This window comes from Sesamum indicum, linkage group LG6 (genome assembly GCF_026168435.1).
Source record: "Sesamum indicum cultivar Baizhima isolate 11 linkage group LG6, ASM2616843v1, whole genome shotgun sequence".
NCBI classification, from domain to species: Eukaryota; Viridiplantae; Streptophyta; class Magnoliopsida; order Lamiales; family Pedaliaceae; genus Sesamum; species Sesamum indicum.
Genome location: NC_142662.1, coordinates 9,334,172 through 9,351,390, shown reverse-complemented (window position 1 = coordinate 9,351,390; position 17,219 = coordinate 9,334,172). Strand labels below are relative to the sequence as shown.

At 36.0% G+C, this 17,219-nt stretch overlaps 1 protein-coding gene across 1 annotated transcript; it reads right to left on the bottom strand.

The window, feature by feature from the left end:
- Nucleotides 1-706: 706 nt before the first annotated feature.
- On the bottom strand, nt 707-1,189 carry LOC148787714 (uncharacterized). Its single transcript, XM_088881341.1, has one exon. The coding sequence runs from the start codon at nt 1,187-1,189 to the stop codon at nt 707-709; it is 483 nt and encodes a 160-aa protein (XP_088737467.1).
- Nucleotides 1,190-17,219: the final 16,030 nt, after the last annotated feature.

Sequence of the window (17,219 nt, the reverse complement as noted above, 5' to 3'; positions counted from 1 at the left end):
CAAATATCCGACAAACCTGCACAAACTAGACCTTGAGTCTAGCTTGTCTCCCGCTAGCCTTTGACCTATGCAGGACTACCCCATACTCTCAAGTACTTGTAGGACGCAGGTTTGCCATGCCATACCTCATACAAAGACCATTTACCAATGTACCAAGCAGATGAAGTTATTATCAATCATCAAATAAAAACAATTTTTACTGATCGCAAATATATAACCATCATTGTCTAAAACATGAATGAAAATAATATTCTTGATCATGCTTGGTACATAATAACAGTCTTTTAGTTCTACCCGAATATGATTACTAATAACTAAGTTGAGAGATCCCACAGCTTCCGTACCGACGGCCTTCCCATCCCCTAGCCTTAGAATCATTTCATCCTTACTTAGTTTTTTGTTTCTTTCCAACATCTGCAAGTTATTGCAAATGTGAGCTCCACAGTCGGTATCCAATACCCAAGAAGAAAAATTAGTTATAATATTCACTTCAATGACAAACGTACCTAGGTTGGAGAGGAGTTGTGGGCACTCTCTCCTCCAATGCCTCTTTTCTTGGCAATTATTGCAAAAATCATTTACCTTTGATCGCAGACTTGTGGGTCGTCCACTTGTGTTGGACCAACATATTAACTAACTCATGAATAGACTTGTCAAGTCCGTTTATGTTGTAGTTAATAATAAATGGGTCTTAGGACGAAGGAAGTTACTGAAGAATCACGTCAATGTACGTGCCATTGTCAAGCCCAACTTTAAGGTCTTTGAACTTCTCCACTAGGGATAACATCTTAACCCTATGACTTTGTACAGACGATCCTTCACCTATCTTGGTTCCGAAGAATGCTTTTGTGGCGGCATACCTAATATGCCTATCAGGAACTGCATAAACTTCCATGCGGAGCATTATTGAGGGAACATCATCTAGCCTATCATATTGCTTTTGGATGTCATTGGACATCGAAACCAATATGATACTGCAGACCTTGCAGCTTTCCTCAAGCCACTTCTCGAACGTCACACGTTCTTCAGGTGGGGAACTTTCCAACAAAGCCGTTGGGAGTGGCTTCTCCAAGACATAGCCCTGGTTTTGAAAATTTAGGACAATCCTCAGATTGTGCAGCCAGTCGTTGTAGTTCATGCCATTGAATTTGTTAGTCTCCATTATCATGGTTAAAGGGTTCTTTGACATTTTCTAGAAAATAAAAAATTAAACAAAAATCAGCGAATGATTGTAATACTATAAATTAAGCTTAAAGTCTTGTTCTTTAATCTTTAACTCTCCCACTATTTATACAAAAACCCACCACTCTCAAGTGGGGTTTCAGGAACAACATTTCCTAGTAGGCTTGGGATCGACAAGTGAATTTGCCATGCCTCACTTTTACGATTTACATGGAAAAAGCCTCGTGGGAGGTATCCAATACAATTCTCATTCCATGAGATTCCCAAGATCTTTTGGCTCACCTCTTCACATGATTTCGAGGACTCCAAACGAATCATGTTACTCGGTGTTAGGCCCGACCTATCAACCAAATCACATATCATTCGTACCCCCACGACTCGTGAGAAATGAAAACAGTGAACATGTTCCTTTGTTCACAACAATGGTGCAACTTTTCTCTATCCCAAATGTGCCACGACTCGTAAGACCACATTTGGATATTGGTAGCTTTCTCACCATATTGCTGTTGATGGAAGGCTTGGACACATCAAAACCATTTTGATCTAAGTTCATTTGGGCCTAATATTCAACTTGGTCCAACCAAGTGAGAGTTATTTTGAGTTTTAATTAAGACCTCATCACAAATTAGCATTGGATGCATAAATATCAAATACTTAAATCATTTAAATAAATGCATCGCATGCAATGAACCCTATTATACCTCTATTGGATAACCCAAGTTATGGGACCCACTAAGCTTGCAGTGAGTCTATGGTCTATCTAAGGTGCCCCTATACTATTACAAAGTAATATTAGCCATCAACATATAGATAGACCTTGTGATCTCGATGGGCCGCCTTCTCTGTGGGCTTCCTCCTTCATGTGGCTTGTTTCCCTTTTTTTTTTTTTTATTGAAATGAAAAGATCTTATCAAAAGGTCCTACACTACTCTCATTACAACTTGAATAAGAAACCCTGATCAGAAGTCGAGGTGACTACATAAGGAGGGAAATAGCAGGCCTTATTATTCCGAGGCTAAGAGGAGGGAGGAGAAAATAAAATCACAAGGGCACACGGGCCCACCCAACAAAAATTAAAAAACATGCATGCGGTCTAGGACTCCGTGATCATCCATTCACATTCATTCTAGCACATAAGAATAATTAATTATACTAGACAAGAAAATGAACATCCCAAAAGTATCGCGATATAGAATATCATGACAAACAATTATATGCAGAAAATAATAAGTTTAAAATTTACAACTCATATGGATGATTGAGCATCCTGTATCCAATGCATGCAATTAAACCAAATTAACTAAAGCAATAAAATTCTAGAAAAAATCTATTTTTCTCCAAAATTAAATCAGCAATAATTAATATTTTCAGAAAATGTGAAGAATTGAAAAATCCAATTTTTTTGGAAAAACGGCCCAGCCATCAGCAGCAGCAACAGCGCAGTAGTCGCACTGCTGGCACGCAGAGCGCACGCCTGGTTGCACATGTTGTGTATTGCCGGTCGTCAATGCACTGCTACATGCCAGTTTCTTTTTCTTTTTATTTCCACACATTATACTAAAATTAAAATAAGTATTTTATTAGAAATCCAATTTTCATAAAATACTTAAATCAATCAAAATGGCAAAAATTAAACAAATTAGTTTTCTCATATAATTATGCAAGAATAAGCCAAAAAATATATCATGCTTCAAAAGAAACAAAGAAGATATTGTCATTCTTATTCACACAAAATCATAGCGCCTACGTCGAACTGAGCTCTGATACTACTTAAAAGGCACCGCAAAGTGCGAGTGGATCGGTCCAAGAATGCGCAAGGGGAAGCGGTTAAAATAAATTACATAAATTAAAACAAAATCGTAATAAAATCATCATTCCAAGGGGTGTACCCTTGGAGTTGCTGGACGGTCGATGCAGTTAATAAAATAAATGACAATAACAAAGTTAACGGGGCTAATGGTTGAATTAAAAAAAATGAGAAGAACATAAATGTAAATCAAGAATACCTTTGATTTTATTTATTTCGAATCTTGTTCATTTGTTCCATTCACGCAAGGCTTCAATGTAGAAACCTCCTAAAGTTGTGTCCACACCACAGCAAACTTGGGACTCCTCAATTCAATTAAGTAGAAAAGAATTGAGGAGAAAAAACACACCAAGTGTGCACAATAGGGGTTCGGTCGAGAGGTGGAATTAGAGAGAAAGAAATTAATTTATTGCTTTGTTATGTATTCATTAGTTATTTCAAATAACTAATAAACATATATATACCCTCTATGGATGCATTAAAATATGTCTGGGTTCATTTAACCATCCACAAGGTAATAAAATCCTTTATTCCAAGTAAAGGATTACTAACATGACACTTTCCAAAGTGAATTTGTTAGTCAATAATTTTCTTTTCCCAATCGTTTCCACCAACTTAATTAATGGGCTTGGGCCAATTTTAACTAATTAAAATACCAGACCTAATTAATTAAATTCAATTTAATTAAAGTCCAAATTAAATAAGTCCATCATATATTTGTCCAATTAAATATATGATCCCAATAAGTCTTTATTAAATAATAAGTCCAACTTATTAAATAATAATGGCAAGCCAAATATAAATTAATTCAATCAATTTATCCTTTGGGCTTATCCATCCAATGGATCTCTCTCATATGTAAGTAATCCAATTACATATTGAATTAAATTCCAATTAATTCCTGGGGCCCCCTCGGCGATATGTGTGTGACTTTTTAGATTCACCTTTAAGCTAGACTTGTGCTAGTGTCCAACACTATTATTAATTAAATTCAATTTAATTAATAATTCTTGATTAACCCTTGATCAATAAAGCCCATCACCATGGGTGGCCTTCTGACAACGGTCTATGGCACTAGAGACTAGGCGAAAATCTATGTGAACTTTTAGGCTCCCGAGTCCATACAGGTACCATCTCCCGGCTTTAGTCTAGGGAATGGAATTGGGCGTTGATTCTTATCTTGGACTAGGCGCCAATGCTTAATAACTGAGATTGCGTAATGCAAAATTGCTCGACATAGGAACCTCTTCTTCCTATTCGATCAATGACTGTGGCCACAGTTTTGTAGAGCGTAGACGCATCTCCAAGCGCATAGGAGATACCTTTGTCACATTTTGATAGGGAACAAATCCTCTTCTTGGAACTCACCATCCTCGCTGTATACTTTGACTGCACTGGACAAGACTTATAATGACCATATTTTGGACGCGATCACCTCTCGCACAAATCCAAGATACAGTCATCGCATTCACGTGACTGCTATAATTAATCAAGTCTGAGGACTACTCCCATACTATCGGAGCCGGGGACTTAAGTCATATCGATCAAGCCTCCAAGGCTTCCATATGACGATCCTCATGAGTCAATTTATTCGATTCAACACCTAGTGCAATGACCTATTAAGATTTCATAGACGTCCCACGTTTCTGGCCGATCAAACACGAAACTCATCAAATGAATGCGACTCTTAATACAAGTCTTCATAGGACACTTCGGTGCCCATTCTCGAGGTCCTTGACTTGGAACATTTCAGATCCAACCCTAAATAGTTGCTTTCATGACTACCATCCAATGCGCAGTCTAACTGTTGCACGGTTGTTCAAGGTACTCTATGGGCTTTGTTGTGATGTTTCAAAGAAATGAAAATATAAATGTAATGAGTACAACAAATAAAATGCCAATAGTGAATACTCATTTTATTCATACATGAAATCAAGTTGTCATCAGAATAGATTACAAGCACGCTAATTCAATTGGCTTTCAGGTCACCTATTCTAACATGTGTCTAGATACATTCTATCATCTATAAGAAAACTATTCAATTTATTCCAAATAGAAAAGAATCTAATTATAACCTAGCTAGCACTTTCCAAAAGTGCAATTTTCTCCCCATCTATTTTGCTAGTGGGCCAAATTTATTAAAAATAAATTCAAAGACCAACGAATTTTAATAAAATCCACTCAATTTCGCCCACTTGGTATTTAATCCAATCAAATACTCAAGCCCAAATTATTTCTTATTACTAAATAAAATCAAATTTATTAATTAATAAAGACAAACTAAATTTAAATTAACTTAATTAATTTAAACTTGGGCCATCCATCGAATGGACTTGTAAGTAATCAATTACTTACAGCTTATGGAATTAATTCTAAATTAATTTCTTGTTCTTTCTAGGTAATTTGTGTGTGACTCTTTAGGTTCACCTTTCGACTATACTTGGCCTACTGTGCAACGCTAACGATTAATTAAATTCAATATAATTAATCGGTCTTAATCAATCCTTGATCAAGAGAGCCAACCAGCTACCATGAGTGGCCGTCTAGCAACAGTCGATGGCACTAGAGACTAGGCAAATGTCTGTGTCAACAATTAGGCTCCCGAGTCCATACGGGTACGGTCATTTTGTTTGCCGTCTACCATCTCCCGACCTTAGTTTAGGGCACGAAATTTGGTGATGGTTTCTTATTCTAGATTAAACGTCTATGCTTTAGTACTTGAGATCGCGCTACACTTCATTGTTCGACATAGGGACCTCTTTTCCTATTCGACCAATCACTGCGGCCACAGGGTCATGAGGAGTGAATGCGTCTCTAAGTGCATAGGAGATATCTCTATCATGTGTTGATAGGGGACGGATCCTCTTTTTGAAATTCACCATCCTCGCTACATACTCTGACTGCATTTGACAAGGCTTATAATGACTATGGCTGTCATACAATCACTTCTCGCCAAATCTAAGATACAATCATCGTATGCACGTGACAGCCGTGGATCCTCAAGTCTGAAGACTACTCCTGTACTATCGGAACTGGGGATTCAAGTCATACTGACCAAGCCACAAAGGCTTCAATATGACGATCCCCATGAGTGAGTTCATTCGATTTGACACCTAGCCAATCAACCTACTAAGATGACATCCTATGTCTGTCACCGATGAAATACGACACTCATTAAATAAATGTGTCTTTTAGTGCAAGCCTTCATAGGACACTCGATGTCCTCGACTTGGAACATTTTAGACTTAACCCCTTGACAATTGATTTCATGACTGTTACGCATTGCACGGTCGAACTGCAGGTTGTCTAAGTGGTCTGTGGGGTTTGTTATGATGTTTAAGTAAATACAAACATACATAATGAGCATAACAAAGAAAAAACCAATAATAAATACTCATTTTATTCACTAAAATAATATTATATAATATTGAGCATTATCAAAACAGATTATATTGAGGCCAATCTAATTAACTTTCTGGTTATCGATCTATCCTAACGTTGCGGATATAGAAGCTGCCAAGTGTATGGGGTGTTAAGTGAGCTAGACAGTGGGTGAAGGTGGATTTTGTTGCTTTGGGTGCCGTGGTTGTGAATTATGGAGTTGAGGGGGGAGGTCTATTTATTAGAGGGATGTTGTGCTGAATTTTGTATCTTACACAGCAAAAACATTGTGGGCGTAGTTGTCAATGTTGCAGTTGTGCAGAGGATTTTCGGTTATAGAGGATGAGGGTTTTGGATATGGATGGAGTGAGGTGGTATTGTCACATCCTTTTGGAGAGGTAGCACTAGGGCGAAAGAACTGAAAATTTATATCTGCAGAAAAGGATGGAGAGCAGAGATCTTGTTGCCACTTTATCATTCCATACAAACTGCAGAGAGACTCCATCTTGATGTATTCAGTACTTACGAAAACCTAGGAAGAAACCTAGGTTGACTTTCATGCTGTAGAGAAAGACCTTGATACGAGCAAAAAACTATTGAGATTCACTCCCATGCGAGAGAGTTAAACCACAACGGTGGCGAATGATTATTCAACATACTTTTTCAGTCTTTGCCATAGTAATTAACAATGGCAAAGGTCATAATTCTTGTAGTGTTTTCTTGTCAAGTTATGAATTTTTCTCTGACAAAAATTTTTATATCCAAAAAAAGGTTGAATGCAATAGGTTCCTCTATAAAAATTGGGGTTAATTACACCTAAATCATTTTAAAAATATAAAATTATACTTTTCTCTAAAGAAGTTATAAAATTATACTTACATCCCTTTTGAAAATTCACAAATTACACCTAGCCCCCCCTTCTGCTAGGATTTGGATAAAAAATTATTAACATTCGAATATACATTAATTATCAATTTTTTTCCTCATTCAATATTCCACTATAATTTTTTATACTTATTAAGGAGCAAATGTAATATATATAAAGTAAGAAAAGTGTAATTGTAATAAATATTGCTCCCAAATTGTAGCCCTTGGATAGATTAATATTACAAGAACATGTTAAATGAGGATAAAATTGAATTTTGATGCATTTTTTTTTTTTTTGCTGAAATTAACATTTCTATCTAAACCCGAAAATAAGGAGGTCAGGTATAAACTTAGAATTTTTCACGGAGATGTAAGAGTAATTTCAAATATTTTTAGAAGAAAGTGTAATTTTATATTTTTAGATAGGATTTAAGTGTATATTGACCCTAAAAATTGTTGACAATATGTATCTATGAATATGATGACATCTGTATATATAATCTGTTCTATTTGTGTTATTGGAGTGTGGAGCTTATTCCTGTACTGTACCATAATTCCGTGATTACAGATCTAATTAATATAAGCAGTTGACAGGTGCATTTTATTGATGATATTCACTAAAACTAGTTTAAAGAAAAATCAATCTTGAATAATTATGAATGTGGAAGAATTTTTCAGACCACAACTTTTATATCCCATCATTCTTATTTTATTTTTTTTTCATATTTTGTTAGACATATTCACATTGCGAATAAGTTTAATTCCTAATATGAGTCCAGACACCATGCTGACATACCAAATGATGATTCCGCCATAAACCACAACCAACAATGTAATTTGGCATTAAATGAGCATGAGAATATATCTCTTCCGTGAAATTAGTTGTGATGTTCGCATGTATCTGATACTGAAAGGGACTTAAGGCATCACCACTAAAAGTGAAGCTATGGATTGATGATTGACTTGATTGAAAGTTATGATGATGATAAACAAGGAAGGAAACAACATCTCACCAAACTCTCACCTCTTCTCTCTCCTTCTTTTCAATTTCACTTGACAAAATATTTTGGATGAAACCAAAAAAATAATTTAAGGGAACTTAAAATGTTTTTGAAAAAATTGCCCGTAAAAATGTTCGATCGAGATATAATTATGTTACATTATATTACTTAAATAAAAAAATATTCATGAAATTTTTTGGAAATTTATTTTTATTTTGAATTAAATATTTAAAAAAAAGTTAAGAATCATATTCTAGAGACATAACAAATCACATGAGCATTGTGCACGAGATCAGAAGAATAAGACATTAATGGACAGTTTCAGTGGGCATAAAATTGCACCTATGTTGTGTTATTTCCCCAAAAGTTTTTGGTAAGTTCTCTTAAATACTCTAATGTTGTGTTTGATGAATTTACATTTAGTTTATAATAATGTTGTGTTATTGTATTTTCGGGCCATCCCCATTCTTTTAGTGGTATCAAAGCGTTCAGTGTTGTAGCTTTAAAATTAAAATGTTATTATGTGTTGAACATGAACAACATGTTTAATTTGCTTTTGGAAAGCATGTTTTATGGCTTTGAAACATGATTATATGTTTAAAAAATATGTATTAATTTTGCTTTTAAATTATGGATATCAACATTTTTTGAAAATTGAATTTTCTGTAAATGCATGATTTTATTTCAGTTTTTTTATTGCAGAAATTAAAAAAAAATTTAAAACGCGCGCGCGTGCGGTCAGAAGCAGATGGATGTCTGCTGTTCCGAACGACTGGCCGTTTTGTGTCCTTTTTTTTGCGAAAATTGGATCTTCCTAATTTCTGTAATTTTTCTGATATTATTAATTTTGGCTAATTTTAATTTTAGTTAAATTGAATTTTTCTAAAATTAAATTGTGCCTTGAATTAATTTGAAAATGATTTCCAAACAAGGAAAAGAAAATTTGTACATTGGATGTATGGATGATATCCATTTTTCAATTGCATTATTAGTATGTTAGTTTCTGAATTTAATTATATTTTGTTTTGGTATTGATATTGGATATCAATTGTTAAATACATGGATTGTATTTATTTGTTTAACATGTTTATATTTGATATAAATGTGTTAATTATTATTTATTAGATAAACAATGAGGATCATCACAGAACCCATTGGTCGAATGTATGGTTTATTTTATGTTGGGTGAGGTCTGCGTGCCTCTTTGTTTTAATTTATTCATTTATTTTTTAGCCTTGGAATAATAAGGCTTACTTTCTCCCTCCTTTTGTACTCCCCCCAACATTTGATTTGGGTTTTCATTTTCAGTTATAATGAGTGTAGTTATGAATTAATTTGAGGTTTTATTTATTTTGAATAAATATAAGCTTTCAAGGAGATGAAGGCCTAGGCCTGTTGGACGGAGCTCATGACGGAACAAGAATAAAGAGGAAGGCCCATTAGAATGATGAGTTACTATTTTCTAATAGCTAGGCCACACCCTAGATTGACCATAAACTCACTGGGGCTCAGTGAGTAACTTAGGATTGGGCTTGTGATCATCCAACAGGGGCGTGCTAGGCTTATTTTTTTCATGTGGTAAATGTTTTAATTTTTGACGTATGATGTGTTTGGAATGTGTTTATACTCAATCATTAAAATTTTGTTATGCAAAATATTATAATGATGAGGTCTCGGTCACAACTAACTTGAACTCTCACTTGGATGGTCCAAGAAAATATTAGGCCCAAACTGGAATTAAATCAAATGGTTTGATAATTCGAAGTCTTCTATCCACGATAATGTAGTGTGGATGCTAGTTCTACCCTTTTGTGGTCTCACGAGTCGTGGCACATTTGGGATAGAGGAAAGCTACACTATTATTGTGAATAAATGGAATATGCTCCTGTTTCCCTATCTCACGAGTCGTGGGGGACGACAATTGAGATATTCATTTGGTTGATGGGTTGGGTCTAACACTGAGTAGTGTAATTCGCTTGGAGTCCATGGGATCACGTGAAGAGGCAAGGTAAAATATCTTGGGGATCTCATTGGATGAGAATGGTAATGGTTACCTCTCACAAAACTTTTTCCTTGTGAATCGTAAAAGCGGGACATGGAGAATTGTGTTTATGGATCCCAAGCCCACTAGAAAATGGTTTCCAAAAACCCCACTTGAGAGTAGTGGGCTTTTGAAGAAATAGTGGGAGCGGTTAATAACTAAAGTCCAACTCTTAACTGGTATTTAATGTTCCAATCAATTTGCTAATTTCTACTTTACATTTTGAATGTAGATGTCAAAGAATCCATTAACCATGATTTTGGAGACAAACAGATTTAATGGAACGAACTACAATAATTGACTTACAAATCTGAGGATTGTCCTCGATTTCGAGAACCAGACTTACATTCTGGATAATTCTCTTCTTAGGACGTTGCCGGAGGGGACCACATCGGAAGAACGTGTGACGTTTGATAGGTGGCACGAGGACAATCAGAAGGTAATGCTCCGCATGAAAGAGGTTTATGCGTTTCTGGATAGGCATATTAGATATGCCGCCACAAAAGCATTTTTCAACACCAAGATGACTGAGGGATCCTCTGTGCAAGAGAATGGGATCAAGATGCTTTTCCTCGTGGAAAAGCTCGAGGATCTTCAAGCTGGGCTTGATAATGACAAGTACATTGACATGATCCTCCAGTCACTTCTTCCCTCTTGCGATCCGTTTGTCATAAACTACAACATGAATGGATTTGAGAAGACCATAAACAAGTTGATTAACATGTTCGTCCAATATGAGTCAATAACCAAAAAGTATGCGCCGTCGGTGTTGGTCAGGGAGGCTTTGACCTCTAAAGCGAAAGGCAACGGGGCCAGACACTGGAAGAGGAAAAAGGGTAAGCAAATACCGCTACAAGTCTTTGAACACTCCTGTTACCCCGGTGGGGATGGGCAAAGGCAAAGGGAAGGTGGGTTCCGAGTCAATAAGGACAAATGATGTCTGTATGCATTGTCGGGAAAAGGGCCATTGAAAGAGGGAGTGCTCCAAGCTCCTCTCCAGTGCAGGTACATTTGTTATTGACGCTAACATGATAACTAACTTTGCTTCTTGGGTATTGGATACCGGGTATGGAGCTCACATCTTCAATGATTTGCAGGTGCTGGAAAGAAGCTGAAAGCTAAGTAAACACGAGGTGGTCTTGAAGCTTGGCGATGGCAAGGCTGTTGCTGCTGAATCTGTAGGGATAGTCCACTTAGTTATTAGTAATCAAGTTAGGATAGAATTGAAAGATTGCTATTATGTACCTAGCATGATCAAGAATATCATTTCCATTTTATTGTTGGACAATGTTGGTTTTGAGTTTATGATCAATAAAGTTATTTTTATTTGAATAAGAATGGTACTTCACATCTTCTAGGTATACTTAATAATGGTCTTTATAATCTCCAACAGCATGATTACGTCACGACTACTCAAAATAAATGTAAAATAGAAAATCAAGAAAACACACAGTTCTCGTCTGAAAGGCTAGGTCACATCTCTCAACATAGGATTAAAAGGTTGGTAAACTCAAAAAGTTTAGAGATAGATGATTTAGATCACCTAACAGCCTGCGAGTCTTGTCTGAAAGGGAAGATGACAAAGAAGCCTTTTGTAGGACAAAGTACGCTTGCTAGTGGTCTATTGGATTAGATCCATTCAAACGTCTTTGGGCTACTAAATGCACAAGCCAGAGGTAGATTTTTCTACTTCATAACCTATACCGATGATCACTCATGGTATGGTTATGTTTACCTAATGAGGTACTAGTCTGAGGCCTTTGGAAGGTTTAAAGAGTTCAGACTTGAAGTTGAAAACCAAATTGGTCGTAAAATTAAAACCCTTCGGTTGGACAGAGATGGTGAGTATTTAAGTGGAGAATTCTTAGATTACCTAAAAGAGAATGAAATTCTCTCTCAGTGGACTCCTCCTGGAACACCACAACTTAATGGTGTCTCTGAAAGGAGGAACCGAACCTTGTTGGATATGGTTCAGTCTATATGAGTTTTATCGAACTGCCCTTACCCTTCTGGGGATATGCTCTTGAGACGACAGCTAAGTTGTTGAACATGGAACCTTTTAAGACCGTGGCCCAAACACCATATCAGATATGACACGCAAGCATGCGTTCTACAAGTACTTAAGAGTGTGGGGTAGCCCTACATACGTCAAGAGACTAGTGGGAGACAAGTTGGACTCAAGGTCTAGTTTGTGCAAGTTCGTGGGTTATCCTAAGGAAACTGGGGGTATTATTTCTATGATCCCTCCACAAACGGTTTTTGTCTTGCAAAATGTAGTGTTCTTGAAAAAAGGTTTTCTAGCGGATACCCACCATGAGGAATTGCTCCTTGAGGAATCCACTGAGGCAACACCTCAAATGGACGTAGTGACATCATCTACACCTATAGTTCCCCTTGACGATATTCCTGTCCTCTAAAGGTTAACCAGATTGTCTCAACAGCCTGAGAGGTATGGATTTTTGGATTTCACTGGTCAATTAGATAATGATCCAAAGACCTATGGAGAAGCGATGTTGGACATCGATTCGGGAAAATGGGTTGAGGCCATGAAATCCGAGATGGACTCTAACAGTTTAAATAAGCTTTGGATGTTAGTTTGCCCACCCAAAGGTGTTAAACCTGTTCGGTGTAAATGGATTTACAAACATAAGCTTGGAGCTGATGGAAAGGTCAGAGCCTTTAAAGCCAGGCTTGTAGTGAAAGGGTATACTCAACGATCTGGGGACAATTTCGAGGAAACCTATTCGCCAGTAGCCATGGCCAAGTCCATTCGAATTATGCTCTCCATAGCTGCATGGTATTACTATGAAATATAGCAGATGGACGTGAAAACGACTTTCTTTAATGGGTTGGTTGAGGAAGACATCTATATGGATGACTTTGTTGCGGTCAAACGGGGTTATGATTTCATCAAAAACGACATTAAAGATTGTGTACACAAGAAGGTCAGTGGGAGCTCAATTGCATTTTTAGTGCTTTATGTGGATGACATCTTGCTCATTGGTAATGATGTCAAGATGTTAGGTGACTCTCATGCATGGTTGTCCACACAATTCTCCGTGAAGGATTTGGGCGAGGCTTCCTACATCCTAGGCATCAAATTATCCGGGATAGATCTAAGGATGTTAGGATGATGCAAACCTCGTATCTTGAGAAAGTCTTAAAGAGATTCAAGATGAAAAACTCCAAACGAGGATTCCTTCCTATGAGGCATGGGGTTAAGCTGTCCAAGAAGTAGTCTCCTAAGACTCATGAGGAGCTTAGCAAAATATTTGACACACCCTATGCTTAAGCCGTAGCCATCATACTGTATGTTGTGCAGTTCACAAGGCCAGATGTTGCTTTTGCTTTGAGCGTAATGAGAAGATATCAGGCATGTGCTGGTGAGGCTCACTGGACTGCAGTCAAGACCATACTTATGTACCTGAGAAGGACTAAAGATATGTTATTAGGTTACGGTGGTGGAGAGTTAATTTTGGAAGGTTACAATGATGCTAGCTTCCAGTCTGATGAGGACGTGCAAAGTCTCAATCAGGGTTTGTATTCAGGCTGAATGGTGGTGTAGTAGCTTGGAAACGTTCCAAGCATGATAGCACAACGGAATCCACCATTGAAGCTGAGTACATAGCGACTTCGAAAGCAGCTATGAAGGTTGTTTGGATGAAAAACTATATCCAAGACTTGGATGTAGTGCGTAGAATTGCCAAGCCAGTGGTTATCTTCTATGATAACAACGAGGCTATAGCACAAGCGAAGAAACCGACATCACATCATAGATCCAAGCACATTCTTAGACACTACCATCTGCCTAGAGAGATGGTTAGAGAGATAGTGGAAAGAGGTGATGTTCAGATGGACGGAGTCACATCAGCAGAAAATATAGAAGATCTATTGACCAAGCCAGTGTCGCTTGCCATAGCTAAAAGCTGTAAAATTCTTTTTACCATGGCTTTTAGTTGTAGCAAATTATTTTTTCATGTTGAAAAAATTATTATTTTTTATATCAATTCTATTTATCCATAGTTAATTATAGTTATTTACCACTGTTTTTAGTCAAAGCCATTAATATGTAACTAACAGTAATTTTTGTTTATTTCTAATGGAAGTGGCATAATTTGAGATGATACAGTCCATTAAGAACGTCCAACTTCTGTAGAGAAATTAAGCTCCCGATAAAATTAATAACCAAGTCTATATTTTTTGTAGTAAGAGCGATAAACTATTATTAATTGAAATAAATTAATTACAACCATTCATGTCGAATATCAATATTTAACAAGAAACTATTAAACAAAGACCATTACAACAATTATACTCTAATCAATAATATCAAATAAATTAGATATAACCAGCACCTACTATTCAGTCTACACAACATCTCATACATAAAGCGAGGTTCAAGCCCATAACCTATAAGATCATACGGTCTCAACTTAGTCAATTGAAATAGATCTGATTGGCAATAACCAAGTCATTGTTATTACAATATATTTATCCTATCGTATGGTGTCACTAATTGTATATCTATGTACGCGAATAACATGGTTTTAGAACAAGTCATAGGATTAATAACTGATCATGAGATAAATGCAATATTTTGATACGTAATTTGACTGTCTTTGGAAAAATCTCCCTTTGACCTTAAAAAATAAAGAAAATAGGTGCCCGTGAGATCTCTCATGAAGTTTTAAGGTAAGTTGATATTTTAAAATTGTGTATATGTATATTGTAGGATAACATTAATAATCTAATGGTGGGTTATTATTATGTTACTTAAATGATAAATTTGAAATATATTTTAATTTTAAAATATAAATCTTATTTTAAGTAATGCTAGTCCGGATCCAGTATAACTTATTACGTGGCGTTTATTTTGATGTATAAGTTAATAAGGTGATAAGATAAATTGTTCTTAATATGTGGTTAAAGAAAAAACCAAATTATGAATTAATTATATATAGTTTACTTTATTGAATTGTAGGTCTTGAAATTTAAACAAATCCTATGTTTACTTTAATGAAATTTAAATAAATCATATCTTTACTTCATTTGATAACATATAGAGTAGCTAGCAAATTACTTGCACTATGTTTTTAAAATAAGGGGAGATTACAACAAGCTCCCCTCAAGTTTGACATGATTATAGATACTCTCTTATTATTTGAAAAATTACTAATATTCTCTTGATTTCAACGATCATTTAACAAACAACTCAATCCGTTATTAGTTTCTGTTAAATTTTTGTTAATTTTTTAAGGAGAATTCATCAGAATGCCCTATTGTGGTCTACGAATTGTAATTCCTTATTTTTAAAAAATTTCTGAAATTTTTTGTGAACTAAGTGAATAGGTGACCAACAAGCCAATTGAATAGGCCTTTATGTAATCTGTTCTAACAATTTCGGTGTAATTGTAACATTGTTTATGAATAAAGTGAGTATTCATTATATGACAATTATGTTTGTTGTGCTCACTGATTATTTTTATAGGCTTAACATCACAACAAAGCCTACAAACCAAATTGTACAACCTATGTAGTTGGGTTGTGCATTGGATGGTGGTCATGAAACCAACTTCTGAATGTTAGGTTTGAAATATTCTAAGTCGAGGACCTCGAGACTGGGCATCAAGAATTCTTTTGAGACTTGCACTAAAATGTATTGGATGAGTGCCGTGTTTCATCGGCGATAGACGTTGGACGTCTATGCAATGTTAGTGGGTGGTTGACAAGGTTGTCAAGCCGACTGAATTGACTTGTGGGAAGTCGTCATATGGAAGTCTTGGAGGCTTGGTCGGTATGAATAGATCTTCCTGGCTCCGATAGTATGGAATTAGTCCTTGGACTTGAGGAACCATGGCAGTTGCATGCATGTGATGGTTGTATCTTGAATTTGACGAAAGACGACCATATCTTGGATGTGGTAATTACAAGTCTTGTTCAATGCAATCCGAATATGTAGTGAGGACGATAGGTTCCAATATAGAATCTGTCACCTGTCAGTATGTGACAGTCGAGTCTTCTATGCGCGCTGAGATGGTTCGTGCTCTTAAAGTCTGTGGCCACAGCGATTGATTGAGTAGGGAATGGTTTCCTGCGTCAATCGATAAAGCAATTGCATCTTGAGTCATCGAGCATAATATCTAGTCCAGGATAGAAACCTCGCCCAATTCCAATCCGTAGACTTAGATCGGGAGACGGAATATGGAAGGACCGTACCCTTATAGTACTCGAGAGCATAAATATTCATGCCAACATTCACCTAGTATCTAGTGCCATGGACTGCTGCTAGACGGCCACCCATGGTGATGAAATTTTTTATTAATGGTTAATTGAAAATAAATTAATTATATTAAATTTAATTAATCATTCTTTTGGACACAAACCCAAGTCTAGCCGAGGGTGAACCTAAAGAGTCACACACAAATCACTATAAAATTGGTGGAATTAATTTAGAATTAATTCAAGAAGAAATGAATTAATTTAATTGGATTAAATTAATTCAAGAAGAATATATATATAAATGATTGGATCAATTATTTAGCAATCCATTTGATGGATGATTCAAGAATTAATTAATTAGATTAATTAATTATTTGGCTTAACACCTTTAAATTAATTGGATTACTTTAATAGGTTTAGCTTAATTAATTGATTGGGTCAATTAATTAGTATTTGGGCTTAGATTTATTTAATTGAATTAAATGAATCAATGGGCTTGGTCAGGCTTGATTTAATTTGATTAAATTGAGCCGGTGCATATTTGAAGTCCAAGTCCATTTGAGGGCGATTGGAGCAAGTTAAGAAGGAGTTATTTCATCATGGTGGGAGGGTATATGAATATGGTTATATAGGTTGCCTTGGAGGCAAACTTAGTATTTATTGAATTTTGAATTCAATCGTATGTGATATACAAAACTATACACATATCCAATGTAACCAC

Coding starts and splice junctions, on each gene's coding strand:
- LOC148787714 (XM_088881341.1), bottom strand. CDS start 1,189: ATGTCAAAGAACCCTTTAACCATGATAATGGAGACTAACAAATTCAAT.